A 25,665-nucleotide genomic window follows, 5' to 3' on the forward strand; every position below is an offset into this window, starting at 1 on the left:
AATACAAAGCAATACAAAATGAGCCCTGAAATTAAAGCAGGTCTCATTACTGAAATAGAGCAAATGGTTGAACAAGGCATTCTGAAAGAAATAATGAGCAGTCTTTGTAACTACCCTATAATTGGCATTAAGAAACCTAGCGGGAAATACCGGATAGTGCAAGATTTGAGGAAGATTAATAAAATAGTGGTGCATTGTTGCCCTATAGTACCAAATCCAGCAGTAATATTGTACCAAGTACCATGGAGTGCAGGATGGTTTACAGTAATTGATTTGTGTCATGCCTTTTTCTCTCTCACTAGATCCAGATAGTCAGTATCTATTTTCATTTAAATTTGAAAGTTGCATCTAGGATATATGGAAAGTCCTTCAATATTGCATCAAATTCTTAAGAAGTGTTTGGAAACATTAGTGATGCCCAGAAATTCAGTCCTAGTCCAATATATTGATGACCTACTGGTCACATCTAGGACTCGAGATGATTGTATTCAGGATTCTATTGCCTTGCGGAATCATTTGGCTGATGGAGGACACAACGTGTCACCAGAAAAATTGCAATTTTGTCAAACAACAGTTAATTATTTGGGACATCAATTGGAAAGTGGAATGAGGAGAGTTACTCCTGAAAGAGTAAAAATAATAAAACAGATTCAGCTACCCCAGTCTTGGTGTGGTAGGCTACTGCAGGCAGTGGATTGTAGGGTTTTCCCTTTTGGCAAAACCACTAATACAAATGAAGAGAAAGCTAGCAAAAGATCCATAGAATAGGATGATAAAAGCATGACAGCCTTTGTGAAATTAAGACATTTTCTATGTGAGGCTCCTGGTCTTGGAATGGCAGATTATACACACAAATTTGCTCTGTTCTGTTGTGAACGAGATAATTGGGGTTTATCAGTATTAACTCAAAGACATGGATTAAGGCGAAGACCAGTGGCCTATTTTTCAGCAACTCTTCATCCTGTAGCTTCAGCATTGCCTGGGTGTTTGAAAGCAGTGGCAGCAACCTGTATGAGCATTGATCAAAGTGAGCCTATTGTGATTGGACATCCTTTAAAAGTCAATGTTCCACACTCTGTTGAAACATTATTGACCAGAACTCAAACACAATATCTTACCCCAAGTCAAATGATAAACTATGAGAGAATAATATCAGGAGCAGAGAATGTAACTGTAACCAGATGCACTGACTTAAACCCTGATACATTATTACCTAACATGTATGATGAAGAAGTAAGGGATGACACTGAACATGGTTGTTTAGATGTAACAGAATACTATACCACACCTCTCCCAGACATACAGGAAGAACCATAAAAGAATGTGAAAATGAGCTATTTGTAGATAGCTTCTGTTTATGACATGAAGAAGAAGGGTTGAGTGCTGCTTATGCTGTCTGTACATTGGCTGGAATAATCGAAGCATCCTATTTACCGGGAGTCAAATCTGCACAAGTAGCCACATTGATTGCTTTAATTAAAGCTTGTAAAATTGGGAAGAACTGGAGATTAACCATTTACACTGATAGTCAGTATGGTTATGGGTTGTGCATGATTTTGGCCAACTATGGATGCAGAGGGATTAAATGACTTCCTCAGGAACCCCTATTAAAAATGGAAAATATGTAAAAGAGCTTTTAGAAGCTATACAATTGCCAAAGGATGTAGCAGTGGTCAAGTATGCTGCACATAAGTATGGAAATGACTATGTGACTGATGGTAATCTATATGCTGACCAAATTGCTCAATATTGTGCTAAGAAAAAATTGGCAGTAAACAAGAAAATTGAAACAACAGGAATCAGATGCCAGCTTATGCTTATCTTACACATAGAAACGTGGGATGAAGTCAGACTTTTACAGGATGAAGCAGATGTAAGTGAAAAGGAAGGTTGGGTAAAAATAGGATGCAAAAGAAGAGAAGAAGATGGTGTCAGGATTTATGAAATTAAATGAAATAAAATGAAAAAGGGGATGCCCAAGGGCGTCCAAGCGCTGAGTAGAGAGCACAGTACTCTGAGGGAAGTAGGGGTGGTTAGTTTTTAAAGAGGAAGGTTTTTAACTCTTTACGGAAGGACGAAAGGATCCGGTTAGCTCTTAGTGACTGAGGGAGGGAATTCCAGAGTTTGGCGGCATTGAGCGTAAAAGACCTGCCTCCTGCTCTACACCTTTTGATTCGTGGAACAGCAGCAAGGCATGCATTCGTTGATCGAAGCTGTTTGGCAGGGAAGTAGGGGGTAAGAAGAGAGTGGTTGATCTCAGGGCCAACTCTATAAAAGGCTCGGTGGGAAATACAGAGGGCCTTAAATGTTATTCTTTCCCTAACAGGGAGCCAGTGGAGTAATCGAATCCCTGCTTTGGCTGATTCTCTGCGGGGTATTTGGAGTAGGGTACGAGCTGCGCAGTTCTGGGTCCGCTGAAGATTTTGTAATACATATTCTGGGGCTCCCAGGTAGAGGGCGTTGTTAAAATCAAGCCGGGACTGGATGAGACCCTGGATGAAAACTTGTTTGGCTTCAAAGGGCAGGATCGGGAAGATCTTTCTAAGCATCCGAATGAGATTGCTGAGGTTTTAGTTGCCTGGGTATTGAGGGTAAGAGATTTATCGAGCCAGACTCCTAGGCTTTTTATGTCCTCCTTCGGCGTTGGAGGTGAGCCTAAGCTGGAGGGCCATAGCTGGTCGATGGTGGTAAGAGAGGGAGGGCCGAGAAGCATTATCTCATTTTTTTCACCTTTCAGTTTTAAAGAGGATGCTGTCATCCAACTTCTTACCTCTTCCATACAGGCAGCCAGGTTGACTTGCGGGTGCCCGCCGTTCTTCTGTGCCAGAGAGACCACGAGCTGAGTGTCGTCCGCATACAAGATGATCTTGATGCCATATTTACGGACGACCTCAGCCAGCGGCCTCATGTACACATTGAACAGCGTGGGGCTTAAGGAAGAGCCCTGCGGCACCCCGCAGCTTAGAGGTCTACTGGTGGAACAGGAGTCACCGTCGAAAACCTGGAAGGTCCTCCCACTCAAAAAGGATCCTAACCAGGCAAGAGCATCTCCGGAGACTCCCAGTCCGGACAGTCGTTGTAGCAGAGTTTTATGGCATACCATGTCAAACACGGCGCTGAGATCGAGGAGAACCACTGCCACTGATCCCCCTCGATCTAAGATCCTCCTAGATTCCTCCATTACAGCTAGAAGAGCCGTTTCTGTGCCATGCTTTGGCCGGAATCCTGTTTGGGTAACGTCCAGTAAAAGGTTTTCTTCAAGGAATTTTGTGAGATGGGAGTTGACATGTTTCTCCAGAATCTTACTTGCCCAGGGTAACAAGGAAATGGGACGGTAGTTGTTAGGGTCATTAGGGTTAAGGCTGGGTTTTTTTAATAGTGCTTTTACCATAGCCCGTTTCCAGGTGGGAGGTACAACTCCCTTTTGCATTGAGCTGTTCAATAGCTCCATGAGGGTAGGGAGGATGATTTGACTAGCCATCGTATGGGGGGGTGCTGGATCGGAGGGAGAACCAGATTTTAGCTGTAGTGCGAGGGAATGAAGTGATTCTAGGTCTAGTGGTGGAAGGTTGCTCATAGTTACTCGGGGGGAAGATCTGTAGTGGTTGGAGGCTGGGGCACACTAATACTGGTTTCGGAGGCGGGGGTCATGAAGGATGAGTATATTTTATTGATTTTTTGATTAAAAAAAGTCGGCTAAGTCGTTGCAGCGAGCCATGGGATTATCAGCTAAAACTGCCGGGGAGGAGATTTTTGAAAGACTTTTGACAATTTGGTAGATTTCTCAAGGCTTGGATCTAGAGGACATGATTTTATCTTTATAATAGGTGGATTGGGCTGTAGTAATTCCAAGTTCATATGCTTTTATGGCTTCCCTGTATCTGGTTTTATCAGTTGAGGTATATTTCAGGCGCCATTTCCTTTCAAACCTTCTGCACTGACGTTTTAGTTCCCTGAGTTCTTCCGAATACCAGGGGGCGGTCTTTCGTGGCCTTTTTAGCACTGTTTTCCTGCTGGGAAGAATAGAATCGAGAGAGTCTTCAATCCATTTGTTGAATTTCCTGCTGTCGGGTAGGGGATCCTGGGAGAGTGAGGGTTTTGTGGCGGTCAGTAGGTTCCCCCACTGCTCTAGAGGAAGTTTTGACCAGTTTCTCATTTTTCGGGGGGTGGGGGTAAGGAGAGTGGCTTTATGGGTGGACCAAGTGAGGGGAATAAGAAAGTGATCAGTCCAGGGAAGGTGAGTGATGGTACCGACCAAGAGGTTGGAACAGTTGCTAAAGACAGGGCCGAGTAGATAACCTTTGTAGTGGGTAGGGGACCGGATTAGTTGCTCGAGTTGGATGGCGGCCAAACTGGAGACTAACTCATTAGCGGTACTGTCAGTGCAGTTGTCAAAATGCATATTAAAATCGCCAAGTACCGTAAAGTTGGAAGAGGACATGGCAGATTCGGCCGCTTGCGATGGTAGTGAGGAATGAAAATGGTTCAAGGGGCCTGGGGGGCGATACACGAGTATCCCTGTTAGGCTGTCGTTGGGGGTGAATTTGAGGCAGAACGATATGCTTTCACAGTCTGCAATGGGGTCCGGAGTACAGTGACACTGGTATAGGGACTTGTGAATGACTGCAAGACCTCCTCCTTTTCCCCGGGTGCGGGCCCTGCGAGCGATCTGGTAGCAAGGGGGGAGAGCTTGAATTACGTCTGGATCGCATTCAGGGGTTAGCCAGATCTCAGATAGTAAGACAGCGTCCGGATTCCGCTTGTCAATTAACAGGAAGATTTCTGCGCTATGCTTAGGCAGGGACCTGCAGTTAAGGAGGAGAAGAGTGAAGCTTTGCTGGTCCGGTTTGTATTGGGCGTGGTTGAGTCTAGTGTCGCAATATTGGCAGGAGATGGGAAGATCCAGGGGGTGGTGGCGGTGTTGGCAGTAAGCTTCCGTGGGGGGTTTTAGTTTGAGGAGGGCGGTGTTGCTGTAGTGAGTTCTTAGAGGGGGACCAGGGCTGGTGCCCCCTGGCCCCTGTTGGCCGCGGATGGGCGCAGACGGGCTTGCCTTTGGCGCGCTATTGGCGCGCGTCCGCTGCGCGTCCGGGGGAGGCACATGGATTAAGTGAGGAGAGGGGGCATGGCCTCACGGCCGTGGGCGTGGCCTGTGGGTTTCAGCAGAATGGCGGCGAAGAGAATCTCCAACCCGCGGCAGCGTTAAGATCGGCTGCGCGGGAATTATGAAGTGAGTAGGAGGGTGGCAAGTGCTCAAGGGGGAAGTGCAACAAGTTAAAACCACAGTTTTTAATCACAAATTCAGTTTTTAAAAATTGCGTGCTCCCGGCTTCCGCCTCAGGAGTATAATGCCTCTAGATGCCTCTTATCCTGATGGTAGACCAATTATGCTAGACTGTTTACTTTCACAATTTGCCAGAATGTACCATGGAGATACACATGATCAGACTCTTAGACAGGCCTGGTTTAACCAAAAGTTTAGAATGGTTGCAAAAAGTGTTTGTCAACAGAACAATCCAGGAAGAAAGACAGTGGTCAGTTGGGGAAGAATTGGAAAAGCAGAAGCACCCTTTGTAAGGTTGCAAGTAGATTTCATTCAGTTACCACCATGTAGAGGATTGAAGTACATCCTTGTCATTTTTTGTTTGTTTTCACAGTGGGTGGAGGCATAACAAACTAGAAGAAATGACAGTATGACAGTTGCAAAATTATTGTTCAGAGTGTTGGTCCCACGTTTTAGGTTTTCCAGTAACTGTGGAATCAGATTGAGGATATCACTTTAATAATGAAATAATTTGACTGATCTGTGAAGCATTTAAAATTGAACAAAAACTGCACTGTGCATACCGCCCAGAGGCTTCTGGAGTGGTAGATCAAATGAATGGCACAATATAGACAAGATTGGCAAAGGTGTGCTCCTCCACTTCACTGTTGTGGCCAGATGCATTACCTCCTGAGTCCTCATGAGATAATCATGGGATAAATAATCAGATTAGCATTTATTTCTGGACACAGACTGTTAAGCATTACTGATGATCAAGTATTGGACTATTGTAAAAGATAGGCTGACCTGGTGCGTTCTGTTTCTCATCAGGTTGGAGAAGACGCAGTTGCCAGAAAACTCGACCAAGCACATGATTTAAATCCTGGAGATTGGGTGATAGTGAAAAATCACACTTGTGAGACGTGACTTGCACCAAGGTGGAATGAACCAAAGCAGGTCATATTGGTCACTACTACAGCAGTGAGATGTGCAGGTTTGCCTATTGGATACATGCTAGTCATACCAAGAGAGTTCCAACTCCTATTGAGATAATTCCTCAACCGATTCAAGAAGTTGAGAGTGCAGAAGATTGCACAGCTGAGGAATCTGGAGTATTAGATTTCAAAGTAGCTGACCAAGAACAGCCAAGCACTAGTCAGGAGGATTGGATACCAGTGGTTGATATTCCTGAAGTCATTATCAAAACGAGAAGAAGAAAACAGCTACAAGAAAATAGAGAGGACCATATAGGTTTAGAAGAACCAGCTCAGGAAATTGAGTTTAAAATTGTTAAAGATACTGAGCAGGCACAGTTGAGGAAAGAAAAATACACTCAGACAGAGGGAAATCGAAAGATTCTTAAGTCTGAGGAAGGACAGGTAGGTTCAGAAGAACGTGTTCAGGCAGAAAACAAATGAAATGCATTAAAACTTGATCAGCACCAGTTAGGAATAGAAAAACTAGTTCAGGAAGAAGAAAGGATTAAAGAAAAACCTGAACAGGGACAGTTAGACATTGCAGAACATATTCAGGTGAAAGCCAGCACCTCGAGAAGTCCTGAATCCAGCAAATTAGAGAAGAATTCAGAAAAGGAAGAGAATCAAGTTATGCCACAACGTAATGTAAATAAACGAATCCTCGAAGGTGGCAAGGAAATTGACAGCAGTACAAACAAAGAGAATTCGAAAAGGTGATAACTGGCCAAGATATGTCAAGAGATTGAGATACCATCTCAAGACAATAAATGAAGAACCTGAACAGGTAAATGAGGCACAAGCCAATCAGACCAGACAAACAAACGAAGAAGTCAGAGAATACACATATTGAATAATAAATTCAAAGGCCCTGAGTGGATCTATGTAATTCTTGAAAAGCTTGAAAATCTTGATATACACGAAGAGAGTGTTGAAAAAATAAACTCTGAATCATCAGACGAAGAAGGGGAAGTGAGACCAACTTGATAAAATTATATTCAAGGAAATTTGCAGAATTTGAATAAGAAATTAAGAAGAGAAATCTTCTTAAAATGGCCAAAGAAAGAGTTACTGAAAGACCAAAATGTAATTGTATAAATAAATGCTGTAGAATGTGCATTTGTAGCATCTTATTAGTGATTATAGTATGGTTATGCTTAACTGTTGCAATACCGTATATGATGAGCATTGAGAAGAAAAATATTACAGACACACATGAAAGGACAGCTAACGTAAAAGGATATAAAATAGAATTAGAAGCATCAGATGAGTTACAAATACATCACACAGTGACTGCTAATAACACAGCCTTAAATGTTTTTACAAAATTATCATTTCAATATGTAGACACTATGGTAATTAGTTATTGTTATGTATGTATGAAACTACCAGCTTCTGTAGTGGAAGGTGTTACTTATCACCATTTACCATTAACATATGGTATATCCTGTAGTGTATTAACAAGTCTATTTTATGAAACAGGAAAATTACAATATTATTATTCTAATTTAGATGTGATTTTTCCAGAGAATATTATTTGGAAGAATATGAATCCAGTGCTTAGTAACAAGTTGCACAATTTATGGGTGAGTTTTTCTTAACACAAAAGACAATAGATATAGCAGAGTCTCATGAATTTAACGTGTTCATTAAAAGAAGAAGAAAATATATTTTTGAATTTAGTAGAAGAAATGAGACAACATTTTCAGAAGAAAGCAAATAAGCAGAAAAGTCATATTCCACAATGGGCTGAAAAAGAAAGTATTTACACTGCTGGAAAGACTCATGCTGCTATGGCATCTGGAAAGACTCATGCTGCTATGGCCCATGACTTTGAAAAGAAATGGAAAATCTGTCTCCATAGGTTAAAGACTGACTATAACAATGTGTTTATTGGCTCCAATGAATGTGAACAAAATGTCTTGATTCTTGGAGGATGGGGATTAAACGGAGGAATGGATCCAGTATTTCCTGGAATCTAATATGCGTGTGGGAATAAGGCTTATTTTAGGCTTCCTGCACGTTGGTATGGGAGGCTATTGTGGTATAGTATCCCCCAAAGTTTATCATGTAAAAAGAATCACTGGAAACAATGAAAACGGTAGAGAACTAATACGAAATAGAAGAGCTAGTTTCACAGAAGTAGTTGGTCATATATTCAGTGCATTGATACCTTCAGTGAGTGTAATTCTAAATTTACATAGAATGTGTCAATTACCCACAGTAGTTGATCGTTTATTAACTGATACTGCTGGATGTTTTCTAAAGATCAATACTGAAATGGTTGGATCAGATCAGTGGATATGCAAAATTGACTTGCTCTTGAAAGATTATTAGCAAAAGAGGGTGGAGTCTGTAAAATGTTGAAAGAGCAACATTGTTGCACGTATATACCTGACAAAAGTGTTGAAATTGGAAGATATCAAGAATATTACAAAAATGGAAGAAGATTTTAAACCACTGGAAGTTGATAGTGTATGGAAGAAATTAACAAATAATCTAACTTCAATAGGTACATGGATTGCTAATCTAGGGAAAGGAGTGGAGGCACAAGTAATCTTACCAATACTTGGAATAACAATGATAATATTAATAGTAATGATCTGGTGCAAATGTAGAAAAGGGAGAGGAAAGTATGTAGGGAATAAGCAGGGAAAGAAAAGAAAGTATGAAGAAATCCAATTAGAAGAAATGAAAGGAGAACTGTACAAGAAACTGAAAAATATGAAAGGCAAAGAGGATGTTAATATCGAAAAGCCAGAGAAGGGAATTGAGATGTGCTAAAGCTGGTATCTGATTGGGTATGGGTAATTTTTGATGGCATAAATGCCATCAGAAAGGGGATTGATTGAGCAAGGATTCGTAATGAAACTTGCTTGGAGCAATCTCCTCAAGTGAACCGTGAATATTAAGTACTAAAAGTTGTTTGTCAAACTAATCTTACATCAAAAAATACATACTAGAGGGCGCTAGAGGGCGCACTGCGGTATGGCTGGCTAGCGAGTCAGCTCCGCCGGGCGGTCGCACTTCTACCGACTCCTGACCCCCTAAAACCCCACCAACACAAGCGCTGAGCAAAGATTTGTGCGTCGGAATGTGGGGCTAACCTCTCCTGACACGGTGACTCGGCCTGCGCTGCGAGAAGCAGACGTTACAGCCACAAAACCGGAGCCCTCGCGGACGCCGCTCAAAATGGCCGCTCCGGAGGCTCAAGGACCCGGAGCGATTGCTAGCACCTAGCGTGCCTGGACTGAAGCTAACACTCGGCGCGGCTTGGTATGTGGCTGTCTGACGACACCTGGGGCTCGGCGGGGCCCATGCAGGTCCCCAGAACTTAGCGCACCTCCAAATCGGCGTGCGTTCCACTGTAGGCAAGATGGCGGCGCCCGTGGAACGCACAACACTGGCGGCGGCACCGGTCGATCAGGCCGGTCGGAGCTCCTCGAAGACCAGCGGTGCCACTCGCACATGAGGGAGAGCAGCAGCATTTGAATCCTCGTCAGCAGTAGGCGCCTGTGGAGCGCTCGGCCAGCGAGGCCCCCACACGAGGACACGCAGTGAGTACCGTGCACGCCTCAGCTGCCAGCAGGAGATATATGCAACGTGCAGAGGCACCTAACTTTCACAAGCGCTATCTCTAGCCCCCACGAGAGTCATGAGGCTGACTGCGCATTGCCCAGGAGGTGAAGGGTATGCATGGAGCATGCACATATGAGGGACGGACCCCATAACTTTGCCACGCACATCAGGTCTGCACACCTGATCTGAGGGGAGGCCCCCCAACGCATTGCAGCCACTATAATAGCGCCGTTTGGAGCCCTGAGCGGACGGCCCTGCACGGAGACGATCGGCCATATTTCCAAAGCACGTGGCTAGCTAATGACTGCACGTAAAGCTCGGTGGGGGGCTGCAGCGAAAACACACCGCGTCAACTCCACGACCGGTGGGACAACGGCTAGCAGCCCCAGATTGTCATCGGCACAAACTACGCCAAAGCAGCAGATTGACATGGGGAAACCAGACAGGCAACAAACTAAGCTCCAATTTGAAGCACGGAAGCAAGATAAAATGGCCACGACAGACCAAGAGGCGGAAGGGGGCCAGGAACAATCGGCGCCACGGGCATGGAATCAGTGCTACGGGCGATTCAGAAGAGCCTGCAGGAAATGAATGGGAAACTGGACAACGTGGTGCAAAGAGTGGACAACATGACGGCGAAAATTGAACAGCACGACGGACGTATAACCGAAGCCGAACAACGAATCTCGCAAGTGGAGGATGACCATCAGGCCATGTCCAGGTCCTGCGGAGGCCTGGAAAAGACAGTGGAAAGCTTGCGCGCCAAGGTGGAGGACCAGGAAGCCAGGTCCAGGCGCAACAACGTCCGGATTTCGGGCTTGCCGGAATCCACAAACACAGGGAGGATGGAGACTTATATAGAATCATTGGTGAAAGAGGTGTTTGGTTCTGAGAAACTGTCTTCCGTGTTCCTGGTCGAACGGGCACACCGTTCACTTGCGCCTGTGCCGAAACCTGGTGCCGCCCCACGCATGGTCATAGCCCGCTTACTCAACTACCGAGACCGCGACACGATACTTAGGTTGGCCAGAGAAATGGGTAAGGTCACTCATCAAGGTAACACGCTAGAGTTCTATCCAGATCATACCATGGCGGTGCAACTGGCTTGGAAGGAATTCGCTCCAGTTAAAAAGAAGCTGAGAGAACTCGGACAAGAATATGCAATGTTATACCCGGCGAAACTCAAAATCTTCACTGGCGGGAAACCGGTCATACTACCAACAGTGCAGGCGGCGCAGGAATACGTTCGGCAACAACTGAAAAGGCGCAAGCAGCAAGATCGAAGTGCGGACACGAGCGACGTGGAATGACTGACCCAAACTGTGGACGCACGGAACTGAATTTCGGTGCCCATCTGTGCGGCGCAGGCGATGGACACTGCATTCGTGAGCGAATGTTCGCACACCCCTAAGCATTTGTGATTGTAGCGGATGGTGACCTGGCGTGGCACTTACGAACTCACTGTAAGTATGGACCTTGATGGAGCTGTGCCGCGGCAGAGTCAGCATGACTGTGAGTATCTCTGAAATAGAGGGCATGGGGGTTTCTTGATATTTGCTACTCGGCTATGAAGATCGCGTGGTCACGAACTAGTGCCTGCCACCCTGGTAAAAAGTATGGCTTACATAGCTCAACTGACAGAAGGCACATTGTCCATACCATGGCTTAGTCTGGTGGCTACGCAGATGTGACTAATAGTGGGGGAATTGGCGTACTGACATCATGCCACCTTGGCGGTCCTGCTTATGCTGGAGGAGGTGAGGGGTTGGGGGAACTAGAGCACGTGTATTACATTACAGCATGGATTTGCGACCGTCCACGTCCACTATGTGGATGGTGACGTGTGAACCTGGTGATACCCCCGAGTGGGTGTACCCCGCTAAGAATTTGACATTACAGTTAAAGGTTGTTAAGGGATGGCTTTGGCAAAGTTCGGGGGCTAAAGTGGGTGGGGGGAGGGTGGGAATTTCTGAATATTTCCAACTGCAATTTCTGTGTCTGAGACGCATGGCGAACTCCTTAGTTGTGTATTATGATGTGAGAGATGTCTATGTACAGAGCGTGCCAACGTCGATGCCGGTAACTGTAAAATGTTTACGTCAATACGCACTGAACAGACAGAGTTATAAATGTAAGGTATACACCATTGATATCCAAGTTCACACCCATGACAGGTACTAACACGCTCAAATTTCTAACGTGGAATGTAAGGGGACTAGGCGACCCGAAAAAGATCAGGCGACTCTTTGCTTATTTTGACAGGGTACAAGTTAGCATTGTGTTTTTACAGGAAACGCACTTAGCGCGAGACAGTACTTCCACACTAGGCGCTAAATGGGCTGAGTCTGTCACCAACTCGAACTTCTCGTCATACTCTAGAGGGGTGAGCATATTAATCAGAAAGGGAACGGGTTTTGAGATCACGAGCATACATAGGGACTCAGAAGGGAGGACCGTCATAATAGCTGGAGTGGTAAGGCGGCAGAAGATACTGTTAGTAAACACATATGGGCCGAATGTGGATGACCCGGAATTTTTCAGACAGGTATGGCACACTATCGTCGACATGCAGACAACTCACGTAATTTGGGGTGGGGATTTCAATGTCACCCTACAGGATACTCTGGATAGGGCAACACATACGCTGGAACAGCACGGCAAAGCGCGGTTGATGCTGCGAGACACCATGGAAGACCTAAACATGGTAGATTTATGGAGGACACGCAACCCAGTAACGACGGTAGCGACACATATAAACGCAGCGAACAATAGTTGGTCTAGGCTAGACTACTGGCTGGGCACGCAGGAGATACTTTCTTGGGTTAGGGACATAACTCACCTACCACGAACACTTTCGGATCATGGTCCAGTACTATTAGACATCGCTATACCATACTATGACCCACCACCTTTTACCTGGCGTTTCAACGCGGCTGCACTGCAAGACCCCATATATGTTGAAACCATACACAAGGCTATAATAGATTACTTCGATCTCAACGCCCCAACTACTGAAGACCCTGGTCTGCTATGGGAGGCCTTTAAGGCCACGATACGGGGGATCTGTATCAGCACCACCTCTGGCATCCTCAAAGATATCAGACGACAACTGCACACACGAGAACAGGCTATACAAACCTTGGAACAAACGTACACCCGGACGGGCGACGCTGCTGTTTTGGGGGAAATTAAAGCGCTCCTAACTGAATACGATGAGTTCGCGACGGACGAGCTGAAGTATGTGTCAAAGCGTGCGACAGCGAGGAGGTATGGGGAAGGAGGGAGGCCTGGTAGGGAATTGGCCGCAAAAATATGCGCGGGTAGAGCCCCACAAAACATAACGTCAATTAGCACGGACACAGGGGAGGTGATCACGGACACCAAGGGGATATTAACTGAATTTATGAAAACTTACGAGGCACTTTACACAGCACGTCCGTCACCGACACAGGGTGATTTACTACACTACATGGAAGATATAGAGCTGGCATGGCTAGCTGAAGGGCACAGGAAATATCTAGAACGCCCGGTAACAGTGGAAGAAGTGGCTGATACCATTCGGAGATTACCAAATAACAAAGCACCTGGGCCGGACGGCTTTGCCACAGAATTCTATAAAAAGTACGCTGATACACTTGCACCATACTTGGTGCGGCTGTACGGGGCGGCACATGAAGCTCAGACGCTACCAGCGTCCATGAGAGAAGCACTGCTCGTGGCGTTGTTGAAACTGGGTAAAGAGGTAGATAAATGCGACTCCTATCGCCCTCTTTCATTATTGAATGTGGACACTAAAATCATAGCTAGTTTACTAGCGGACAGGTTGAAACCCCTTATGCCTTTGCTGATCAGGCCAGACCAATCTGGTTTTATCCCCGACAGAGCTACTACACATAACACTCGTACATTGTTCGCATTGGCCCATTATTTAACACCGGAAACGAAGGCGGTGGCTGTGTTACTGGACGCAGCGAAAGCATTTGACACAATCGGCTGGCCCTTTATCCAAGCAGTACTGGTGCGTATGGGGTTTCCGCAGATTTTTCTGGGTTGGATAACGATGTTATATTCAAACTTGACAGCACGCATCAGAGTGAACAGGTACATATCAGAGCCCATTCCAATATGCAGAGGTACTCGACAGGGGTGCCCGCTCTCGCCGATGCTATTCGCGTTGGTGCTGGAGCCGCTGGCATGTAAGATCCGGCAGCATCACCACTATTCAGCGATACAAATGCCCTCCAGACCCATACATATCTCGCTGTACGCAGACGACATGGTGCTGTATGTTAAGAATCCTGACCAGCACCTTAATCCACTCCTGAGAGAGTACATTAGGTTTGGCCTACACTCCGGGTTGCAGATTAACTGGGATAAATCTCTAGTTCTGTCCTTAACGGACAGCACCTGCCCGACCAAACTAGACTATCCTCTAAAATGGCAGGAGGAACCTACGAAATATTTGGGTGTATGGTTCCACAGAGACCCGGAATTGGTGGTAAGGACGAACTACGGGCGGACCATATCGTCGCTAGAGGATAAGGTTAAGAGATGGAACAGACTTCCCCTATCATTAGCAGACAGGGCGGCCATTGTAAAAATGGTGCTTCTACCGAAGTTCCTGTACTTGTTTAATAATATCCCAATCAAACCGCCCGCAGCCGTATTCCGTAATATTAACACACTGGTCCTTAATTTGTTGTGGGCGGGGAAACAAGCGAGGATGGAATTACGTACCATGATGCTGCCATATACTAAGGGGGGCTTCAGGGTGCCGGACTTTTATTTATATTACTTATGCGCACAAGCGCAATACGCGCATTACTGGTTCCACGAGGTGCCCTTCTTGACACATGTGGCCGTAGAGGCGGGTGACACTGACCCTATCCCACTAGCCAACATATTGACACATAAACGCACTAAACTACATGAACGTGACATAAATCCAGTTAATACCACGGCTGAGGCATGGCGGCTGATAGGCAAGGCAACACACAGCTTACCACTGTATGCACCGACACTTTCTCTGGCACATCACCCAGCTCTTTCAGTAACGCAGGAGCGGGTCGGCATGGATCTGTTCAAGCGGGCGGGACTAGACACTCTTGGGGACCTATACGATGGCGGGGTCTTCCTAACACTGGACAAGCTAAACTACATCACAAACCCGACTCCATTGTTCAGTTTCAACTACTATAGACTACAAAGAGCGCTTAGGGAACACTACCCGACACATCCAGAGGAACCTCCCACACTCGCGCCCCTACAACTACTCCTAACTACACCGACAGCGTCTCATCTAGTATCCAAACTGTATGCAACTGTACAAGAGGCGGTGGGGGCGAATACTCACAAGGCTAGGGACAGATGGAGCGCTGGACTAGCAGAACCTCTCACTGACTTGGAATGGGATTCCTCCTGTGCGCTCACTGGTATGTTGACCCCTAACGGGAACCTGAAAATAATACATTACAAGTATTTGCATCAGGTATACCACACGCCTCAGAGATTACATAGATATGGTTTGCGAGATGATTCACAATGTTGTAGGTGTAAGCAAGATGATGCGGACTTCATGCATCTAGCGTGGCACTGCCGCAAAGTGGCGGGGTTTTGGGAAGGCGTCATGCGGGTCCTGAACGAGATGCTGGGGACCTCTATGCTGTGTGATGCGAAAATCTGTCTGTTGGGCATTATCCCGCAACTTAGAGCATTGAAACGCAAATTTTGTGCTATAGCGCTTTTACTGGCTAAGAGAAGGGTGTCTATGCACTGGAATGGCAGAAGGGCCCCTGAGTTGAAGCACTGGATAAGAGATATGGTGTATTGTCGAGACACGCTCGCAACGTATGAAGAAGAGCTGCCAGGTGGCTCTAGGCCCAAGGATTATTGGGGATACTTGCGGGTATATTTACTGGCACATGATGGTTCTGGATCGGAGACGGAGATAGAGGAACCTACAGATACGACACTGACAACTCAAAGTGAACAAGTTTCGTAATAATGACACTGAGGAGGGAGGATGCTGTGACACAGAAGGATTATAGCAGAAGGTGAACTAAAAGTTGGGGACTACATTGTTTGGTTTTGTTTCAGTTACGGTACAAGATAAGACAAAAACTTTGAAAATGTAAGATTACTGATTTATAAGTGAGCGAGTACAGCACTGATATACATGTGGATGCTATCAGTCTTTACGCCGCCGGTCCGCTGGATGTCGGCTGATGGGCCGTGTAACACTAATGCCAATGATTTTGATTTTTGAGTGCGGATAGCCGGCCATTTATGGATGTAGGCATATGCACTGTATATGTTTACCCTTTTTTTTCTGTTTGTAAGCAACATGAAGTGCATCAATCCTCTTACCTCAATAAACAAATAAAAAAAAAAAAAAAAAAAATACATACTAAATAGTCAGAGGGAAGCTTGCCTATGTATATTACTAATGAATAACTTGACAATAACCAAAATGACTGCAAAAAACGCGGGAAATGAATTGCGTATGCGCAGGCTGAATGACGCATAACGCTTTGGTGGGAAAAGCTTGCTTCTGCGCAGTAGTAATAAACATGGCCGCTTAGAAACTCACGTGCTAAGTATCTGGTTTGCTAGAACTAAAATGAGCTATATACTGCTAATGCAGATATAGTTAAAATAAAGTAAATGGGAATAGTGTAGCAATAAGGGGAATACAGTGAAATAATTTTATTTTGAAATTAATACTTGTTTTCTTTGACTTTCCTAAATAGTTCGTAAATGGGCCTAGAAAGTAATGGAGTATAAAACATGTGACCAAGTCACATGACCAACCAGGAGGTACTCTGAACAAGATGACCTCAAGAATTGGGATCCGTTCAAGGCCAAGACCTCACCATGGCCTGGGAATACAGGAACATCCTGAAGGCTCAATGGGCAAATCATGCAAGTTTATATACAATAACCGGGTCTGGTGGCTCAGTGGACTAATGCTTCCACTGCACGGGCTTGTGTTCGACCTCATGGTCACAGGTTCAAATCCCAGCGGGTCCACTCAGCCTTTCATCCATCTGAGGTCGATAAAATGAGTACCATTGAGTTGGGTAACAAGAAACATCTGTTATTCAGCGCCAAGATAACTCCGGGTGAACATGCGCTTTACAAATGCACATTATGTTATGTTTATACAATGTATTTTATTGCTATGAACATTGGGTGGGAAATAAAGCTTGGGAAACCATATTGATGGGCGGGATTTTAAACAATAAAACTTAAGAAAAGTATTGCAATTATAATTTGGTGTGATGCTCATCCCCTCTGTCCTGACCAATCAGAATAAAAGAATGTCATACAGTAGAAACATTTGGAGTTGGTACAAACCCTAAGAAAGGTATAATGAGACTGACTAATTAGATTAGAGCCGCTGCTGCAGATGAAATGCTGAGGAGCAGAAATGCTGTCCAAATGCTGATCGACTTAGAGAAAGGCAAGTTAGAAGTTAGGTATTAGTGAGGATATTTACAGTGTAGTCATAGAGTTGCATTTATGGGAAGAATCCACAAGAAGATAAGAGTTAGAACAGGATACAGGAAGAAGCCCGAGGAGGTAAGAGAATTAGGGACCAAGTACGCGGAAAGTCCTAGAGGAGGGGTTGCTATTTTTTTAGTATCAGAGATGGGTAAGACGCAGGCGTCTAATACGGAGGAAATCATCTGTCTTTTCCTGAATCTGTCCGGAATCCTGTCCGAAACTACCTTGAAACTTTCGATATCTGAATCTTTCCAAAGGACAAATATACTCTTGGCCAGAGGGGTTTGATTTCACACCAACCTAGATAAATATAATGTGAAATTGTTTTATGTGCCTGTTCTCTCTATCCTCTCTTTCCTGAGGCACTCGTTTTTGGTGAAAGACTTTATGGAACAGATATATTTTAATAAATCTTTCCTTGTAGGTAAGGAGTTAACACTGTAATTTGCTTGCTCTTAAGAAGAATTTTATAAGCATTTTAAATGACAACTGAGTCTGTGGTTATTCATAATAAATGATACAGTAATGCCATTTGTATATAATTGCCCAAACTACACAACTAAAATAGATCCATGAGTCATAAATAGGGCTACCCAGGTAAAGAACATAAAATTGATCATAGCTCTATAAAATTGATTCCTAGCGGTGATTTATCAATATTTGTTCTGGATGTATTGTATGTGTGTTAGATAGGCCCTGATGATTTTTGTTATGAGTTGTCTGCAGATTGATATCCCGCTGGATCACTAGTCACAGCGTCAAAGGAGTAAAGTACAATAACAATTATTTTAAAATAATTTAATTTTACATGTAGTTTATGGTTTTCTTTTCTATTCTTCTCTGAAAAATAATTAAACTACTAATAGAACACAAATAAAAAACATTATTGCAAATCAAGTATTACTGTTTAATACTTGCTATTGGTAACGTAGGATTATTATAAAAATTGTGATTTTAATTGTCGCAGACTATATTCACCTTGCTTGATACATTTGGGATACAGCAGTTTTCCTCGGTTGCATTTTGTTCTGAATGGTGGGGATTCTGGATGTTGAATGTAGTCCCTTGAGAGGCAAACAAATTCAATGCTTTGATCGTGCTCAGTGTAAACTTTTTCATTTTCCGTCCATCGAAATCTTAGGTTGTTTTCGGTCATTTCCTCAGGCCTTGCCGTGCATGGTTCTGTCCAGCCAATGACAAACAATGTACATTGTTATTTATCTGTCTAATTGGATGTATATTCACTTGTTTCCTGGGACATCGACAATATGAATTGAAATCAAAGCTTATATGGCATTCCCCTTTGATCCATATGGCATGGACATCATTAGCCCTTTGTCAGAGATAGCAGTTGATCTCCTTAGCTGGCTCTTTGTTAATCCTGATAGGTCCCTAGCTACTCCTGGTCTCAGGGTTAAGAGATCGTCATGTACAGACAGTTAAACAGAGCTCCACCAGCTCATTTACCATTTATATTTTTCACACTCAGTCTTTCCATTGTCATCAAATGTCAGATTTTGCGGAGGCTCATGGCAGGGAAAGAATAAAAACTTGGTATGTAATGGGGAATCAAAGGGTTATGTAATGTAATTTCAATTATGGCTGGCATTTTAGTGAATTGATGCCCATGGCATTTGGCAGAGAACTCTTTTTATTCTTCGTGGTGTTCTTCCTCACTGACCTCCATCCTCTTAAGATGCTCCTTCTTAGGTCTTCTAGGGTGCCTTTTTATCAGAGCTTTTCAGCACATTTCAATCAACTCAAAGGTTATGTCTATTTACACACTAAGGGGTATATTTATGAACTTGTCACGTAGTGCAGTGTAGTAAGTCACCTTGCTGTGTTGCACTGCGTGACAGGGAAAGGGCAGGAATGCGCTATATTTAAGTCAATACAGCACTTTCCTGCCTTTTCCCCTCACCGGTACCATGTTGGAAGCCTAGCACAAATACACGGCACTCTTGCACTATGGTGCAAGAGTACCTCCGATGCATACAGGATTTGTGCCCCTCCTGCGCAAAAACAATCCTGAGAGGCAGAATCCTCTTTCTATGTGTGTTGCAGAATGCAGCACACACAGAAAGAGAAAGTAACGAGGAGCAATAAAGATATGTCTCCTCTTTATGCTTCCTCTGGTTAGACTTATCTTTTTGGCACATTCCCAGGTCTACCACTTCTGGTAAATCTGAAAATGTCTCAAAACCCATTGGAGTTACGTGAGAACACACACACAAAACTCGTGGAATGCCTTTCCAGGGCAGAGTAGGGCAATGCAGTGATTTGCACTGTGTTGCTTTAAGGTTTGTGTGGTGCATGTACCACAATGCACACTGGGTCATAAATAGGCCTATAGGTATTTAGGAATGTGGATTGAAACTCTGCTGTGGAACCACCTTTTAAATGTAACAAGGACTCACAGGTCGCTAGTGGTAAATCCTTTAGGTTCCATGCATCTGCCAGTAAATGTTCACACTTCTAGACAAGCTCTTTTCAATGCTTCCCTTGCCTACACTACTCCTTTTTCCCATCCATTCCTCTCCGGCCTCTTCTCATTGTTTCCCGTGTTCTTGAATGCTTTCTTCTAACACTTCTCCTCTGTCTTAAACGCCCCTGATGCCCTTGCTTCGTCTTACCCTCAAACACTTGTTCTCAGTTGTACTATGCTATTGAGGCTTATACTATTTATCTCTTGTAATGCCTTATACTCCCTGTACTAACCAAACTCCAATTTTTACCTCAATTCCTTCTGGGCCGTCTTTTTTCAGCGGATTCCTCTCATAAAACTGGGCTGGATTGGCCTTAAAGTCACTGAGAGTCTGAAACTTTCTACTCGACCCCTGCTTTCTGCCCTTCCTAATACACCAGAATCATACCCAATCTGCTCTTCATCTTCATTCTAGGGATGGCAGCCTCCCTTAAGATAATGACTTAATGTCATACCAAACTTCTGTTCCTTATTTATCTTCTAAGACAATTAATTTATCTCGACTTGGATAACCTGCACTTACATTTGATCATGTATTTATCATGATGGAGCAAGTTTATTACTCTCTAACTATAACACCATTATTGATTGTAATGGCCTCTGGCATACTCTCCCTGAAACCAACCTCAATTATATACAAGTTGTGCTAAAAATAAATCTCAACCCTTATCCCAAAGAGCATGCTTTTTCTTCTCCAAAGAGGAAATATTGAACCTCCTTGAAGGCCTTGACTCCCAAAACCCCTTTTCTAGCTCTGATATCCTTCTGATCTCTCTCCTCAATGTCCCTCTCCTCTGAAGACCTGAATAATATCATTGGTCCGTTAGTGCATTGGGTCAAAAAGAAAAGAATACATGAGATGATGTCACTTATACTAATGCACTAATGGCCCTCAGGGCCCTTTGGGTTAACAACAGCAGGGAATGTCTAGCAGGCAATTGCATTGTCATAATGCTTAAGTTCTGTTTGATGAGGAGCTACATTCACGGGGCACTTATCCTCTACATTTGTCAAATAGCATGGTTATCTAACACTATCCTTTTACTTTTCACAGGACAGTGTTGCATGTGGTTTGCCAGACGGTGTTCAGGGGGGAATAGAAATTATCTCTACCTGTGAAGTGGTGTTGGGTCAGAGGGAGCTCTTAATGATCAAGTTAATACCAAATGACCTGTTCTTTCAGAATATACCATGCCCCAGACTCTTGCCCCACCCTTCCCAACAGTTCTGAATAAGATCCAACATGCCAGAAATAAGGAGGTTTTTCCATTATAGAACTCTGTCACTGATGGATGTGACTGTCTGATGCAGTGAAACTTTCGAAACCTCCCTCATGGGAGTGGTTATTGTGATTTAGTGGACATGATATTTAGTACAGGAAAAAACATGTAGCTTGTTTTTATTTTTACTTGTGTATGTTGTCTCAGAAACTTGCAGAGTTCACATTATGGTTTCAGGATTCAGGGTGGGACAATTTTTTAAGCAATTTTTCACATTATAGTACCTCAGAGAATCCATGACGTATGTACTACTAAAGCTACATGGGTTCCAGTCTTATGTCATCTGGTGGTTTGATATATAAATTTCTGTAGATTTCTCTTTGATAACATGCCTTTCTAAAGATTCCTCAATTGTTTTGGATTTGCTGCTGTTGTTTTTTTTATTTTTAATGGATCTCAGATTCTTTTAATTAAATAGTATAGTCATCTTTACAGTATTTTCTCTTCTTTGTATTTGAAAGCATTATCTGACGAATTAGCCCAGCAAGAAAATAATAATTTTCTCTAGTCAGTATGGGTGACATCAATGCGAAGACTGGAAATGGATAGGATCCATTATTGGACATCTGTTGACCAGGGATTTACAACAGTGTTGTTTGATGTTAAGGAGGACGAGGGCAGAATTGACAGTCAAGGGAGTTTATGACAGGTTTTGAATGATCACATATTTGGAATGTTTCTATGAAAGCTCTACCACTGCTTCTTAAGTATTTCTACAGTTCCCCGTAACGTTTAAATTAATGCTGGTGGGTAGTGGCTTCTTAAAACATATGGTCAAATAGCATAAACTATTCATACAGCTGTAATTCTCCACCCTGATTGAGTTCACATTATTTACCAACATGCACTTTACAACGTTTGAGACTTACCGTACCATCACACAAAAATATTCATGAAAAACAAGCTTTGCTCGTTTGAAAAATATCCGTCCAACCATACAAAGGCTGAATGCACGATCACTTACTTTCTGTAAGATGCATTTTGGAGACTAGAATTTTGGGGATATTGGCATAAAATAGGCTAAAGCACTTAGGGCCTCATTTACAAGGCCCCTGCAGCACCAGAACATCACTTTTAATGATGCTCCGTGGCACACATTGCAGTGTCATATCTACAAGGCCATGATAAGCCACCCTGCGTGCCTATTCACGGCCTTGTAGATATGGTGTGAGGCAACGCAGTGCAAGTCACTGCGTTGCCTCACTCTGCGATTTGGAAGCATGCCATGAGCATTACAGTGGGTGTTCCCACACATCACCCATGGCATTTGACACATTCCCAGAGTTACAACATTCTGTAAACCTGGAAATGTATCAAAAGCCTACACCTTCCCAGGGGAGGCACAGAGGAGGATAGGCAATGAGGTGAAATAAGTATATTTCTCCTTGTGTTGTCATCTTTCTATTTGTGCTGTATTCAGCAGCACACTTAGAAGAGGGAAACCGACTCTATTGATTGTTTTTGTGCAGGAAGGTCTCCTTTCCTGCACAAAAACAATCATTACCACAATGCAGACACCCATGCGTGCCTCCGTTAGCACATGGCAGCCAAACTGAACACCGAAAGAGGACAGGAATGCGCTGTATCTGATAGATAAGATGCATTCCTGCCCTTTTATTTTGCTGTAGGGCAGCATTGCAGGAAAGCTTGTGGTGCTGCCCTACGGCAAAATATTGTAAATGAGGCCCAGAAGTTCAAGCACTCCGCTCATTGTTGCATTTACTGAAATCACAGCTTCAACATGGATGTGACCCAAATTATAAATGACTAGTTTCACATAATTGTGTGTATAAAAATAATTTGTTTAAATACCTAAACATTCTGGTAGCACAGACCAAGCTCCATTCATGCAGGTGACTTTGTGGTTTCCCAGCATCTTATGGTAACTTTGACATTTATATTCCACTGTGGTTCCTGAAGGATAGGAGGGCTGAGGGATGCCCACTATATCTCCATTTTGAAGAAGTGGTAAAGGACCACACTTGCTGCCTTTTTCTGAAATGAGACAAATAAATTACATATCATAAAGATGTTCGTCAAACTATGAAATGAGCATTGAAAGTGGATATTAGAAAACGTTTGTATTTGTGGTCATCTAAACGCTCCTTGACTTTAGCGATGTTTGAACATGTAAAAGCTTTGCTTGGCTGCAGTGTAGACCGTCTCTCTGCAAGGCTGGTTTATTGAAAACGATGCACCAGAATTTGAAAAAAAAGAACAAACACACACGTAGGGGCATATTTAGGAGAGGCTTACACCGCTGTTGCGTCAGTTTTAGTGGTGCAAACCTCTCAACCAAATCTAAAAAGCCACGTAAAGCCACTTTACGTGGCTATGAATTCCCTCATAGATATCGAGAAGGCAAGGCAGCCTTACTCTGCATTAGGGAGGCACTCTAAGTGCATTGTGTGGGTGTTTCCATACAACACCCATGGATGTTGATGCATCCCCAGATTAACAAGAGCCTGCACAACTGGGGATGCGCCAAAACCTTACCCCTCCCCAGGGGAGGCACAATGAGGAGAGATATCTTAATTTCTCCTTGCTTTTTCCTCTTTCTATGTGTGCAGCATTCTTCAGACCCCTTTGCACCATGCATTGATGCTAGGCCACCATAACAGCACAAGTGCAGTGGAAAAGGACAAGAATGCACAGCATTGCATAGATACAGTGCATTCCTGTCCTTTCCTTTTGACGCAGGGCTGCGCAATAAGGTGACTTGGTGCGTTGCCCTGTACTAAGACCCCATAAATGAGGGCCATAGCACCTCAAATGCTGAATTATGATGCCGTTTTGTTGTACTGCACTACTGCAGCAGGGGACAATGTGCTTCTTTTTGGTGTCTTCATTGCATACATTAAGTCACAATATCTCAGAAGTAGTGTATGTTTTGCTGACAACTAAGCTCGAGAACTTAGAACATGAATTGCCTCTTTGTGTTTCCAAGCTGTGCGCTCAACAATGTTTCTGCATGTGCTCAAGATTTAAAAAAAATGAAGAAAAAACTTTTGTAGTGGGTCAGAGCACAACATGGTATGACATAGCCCTAGGTGTTTCTTGCAGTCTCAGATCAGGATGTAGTTCTGCTAAATGTTGAGAAAAGGAGGGTCTTAAATACAATTGCTAATCACAATCTTCGAAGGGGCCAGAAGACTATGTGATGAAGGTGTGCTTCAAGCACAAATGTGCACCTGATTTTAAGCAACTGCAGGTTCTAAAACACATGCATTTAACTCTTGAATTTTACAGAGTTAGTACGTGTGTTACAAACAGCATAGATCAGAAAAAAAGCACAGGTCACAAACAGAGATGCAATCACTGCTGACTGTTTCAAATCTGTCCTGTGTTCAGCATATGCACTAACACAGAGAAATGCTAAGTTAACTGTGTGTGCTTCAGAAATTGCAATTATATGACATTATGTGCACAGCTGAGCCCTGAGCAAATAAACACATTCCTGATACAGCCACAGGAGCTGTGCATGATACCATCCAGACAATTCCAGATCCTGCCACTTCAGTAGATGTCTAGACCTATTGATGCTCTGTCAGAAAGAAGGACTGCTGTGCTGCTGAAGCACTGCCCCATTGCTGGACTGCTGCTCTGGAAGTACTGAGTACTGCTTTCTTTTTGTGCTTACCTGCAGGCCTCTGGGTCTGGGTAAGAAGGCCTGGACCTGCATCACTTGACCCCCAGAACCCAGAGTGACTACAGGGGTTAGTTGGCTGGCCTCCTGATCTGACGTCTCAAGGACATAAGGGACTTCCAACTATACTGTTTGAGCACCTGAATTCTACCATCTTTGAGTCTGCTTTGTGGGGCCACCCCAGTTCCGGACCCTTGGAAGTGGGTCTAAGGTGCTTGCTGCCATAAAAAACGCGCATCCTCTCTCAAACCGGCGTATCAGCACCCCTGCCTGGATCTGAAGCGGTGCATCAGCTCTGTTGTGTGATCAGAACCGACGCATTGCCTCTGCTTCCTAAATTGGCCCAATTCATTGTCTTCGAAACCACCACTGTGTGAAGTTCTTCCTGGCTGAAGGCCCTCACATCTCCGTCGACTGCAGTATTGACGATAACGCTCAGGACTCCGAATTGCAGCTGCTGCGTTCTTCAGAGATGACGCTGCTGTGTGGATCAGGACAGCTCATCACTACCACTGCGAGGATTGAAGGAAGTGGCCCGATTCTGGTCATCCGAGTCACTCAAACCACCTCTCTGCCTTCTACGAAATGAAGAGTCGGTCAGACAGTAGAGAATACAAACTAATAACAGTTTATTTAAAGTCCGCTCAGAGCAGAGCTCTGTTTGCCCAGTCGCTAGGAGTGCTGCAGAGAGAGTCTGACATCAACAAGCATAACGATACAGCGTGTACATTTCAACACCAATTAAAGCATGCCCACCTTGGAATTGTTCCAGAGAGACACATTTGGACTGTAAATTACAAAGGAGTAAGTTTCGGTTCTGAAGCCGGGAACACATTATCTACCAGTCAAGGTCACTCTGCCTGTGCCCGCCACTAGACATGTGGGAGAAGGCTTACATATATAGGAAATGCATGTGCTAATAGGAACAGTGCATT

The 25,665-nt window shown here is 44.0% G+C and overlaps 1 protein-coding gene across 4 annotated transcripts in view; it reads right to left on the minus strand.

The window, feature by feature from the left end:
• LOC144755198 (coagulation factor XIII B chain-like) overlaps nt 1-25,665 on the minus strand; it is a 603,405-nt gene that overhangs the window by 170,604 nt on the left and 407,136 nt on the right. For all 4 annotated transcript variants that reach the window (XM_078643896.1, XM_078643904.1, XM_078643888.1 and 1 more), the window contains 2 exons: nt 22,897-23,079; nt 18,298-18,501 (listed from right to left, as the gene is read on the minus strand). In XM_078643896.1, the coding sequence (XP_078500022.1) occupies nt 18,298-18,501; nt 22,897-23,079 (387 nt within the window). The remainder of the gene's footprint in view (nt 1-18,297; nt 18,502-22,896; nt 23,080-25,665) is intronic.

This window comes from Lissotriton helveticus, chromosome 1_1 (genome assembly GCF_964261635.1).
Source record: "Lissotriton helveticus chromosome 1_1, aLisHel1.1, whole genome shotgun sequence".
NCBI classification, from domain to species: Eukaryota; Metazoa; Chordata; class Amphibia; order Caudata; family Salamandridae; genus Lissotriton; species Lissotriton helveticus.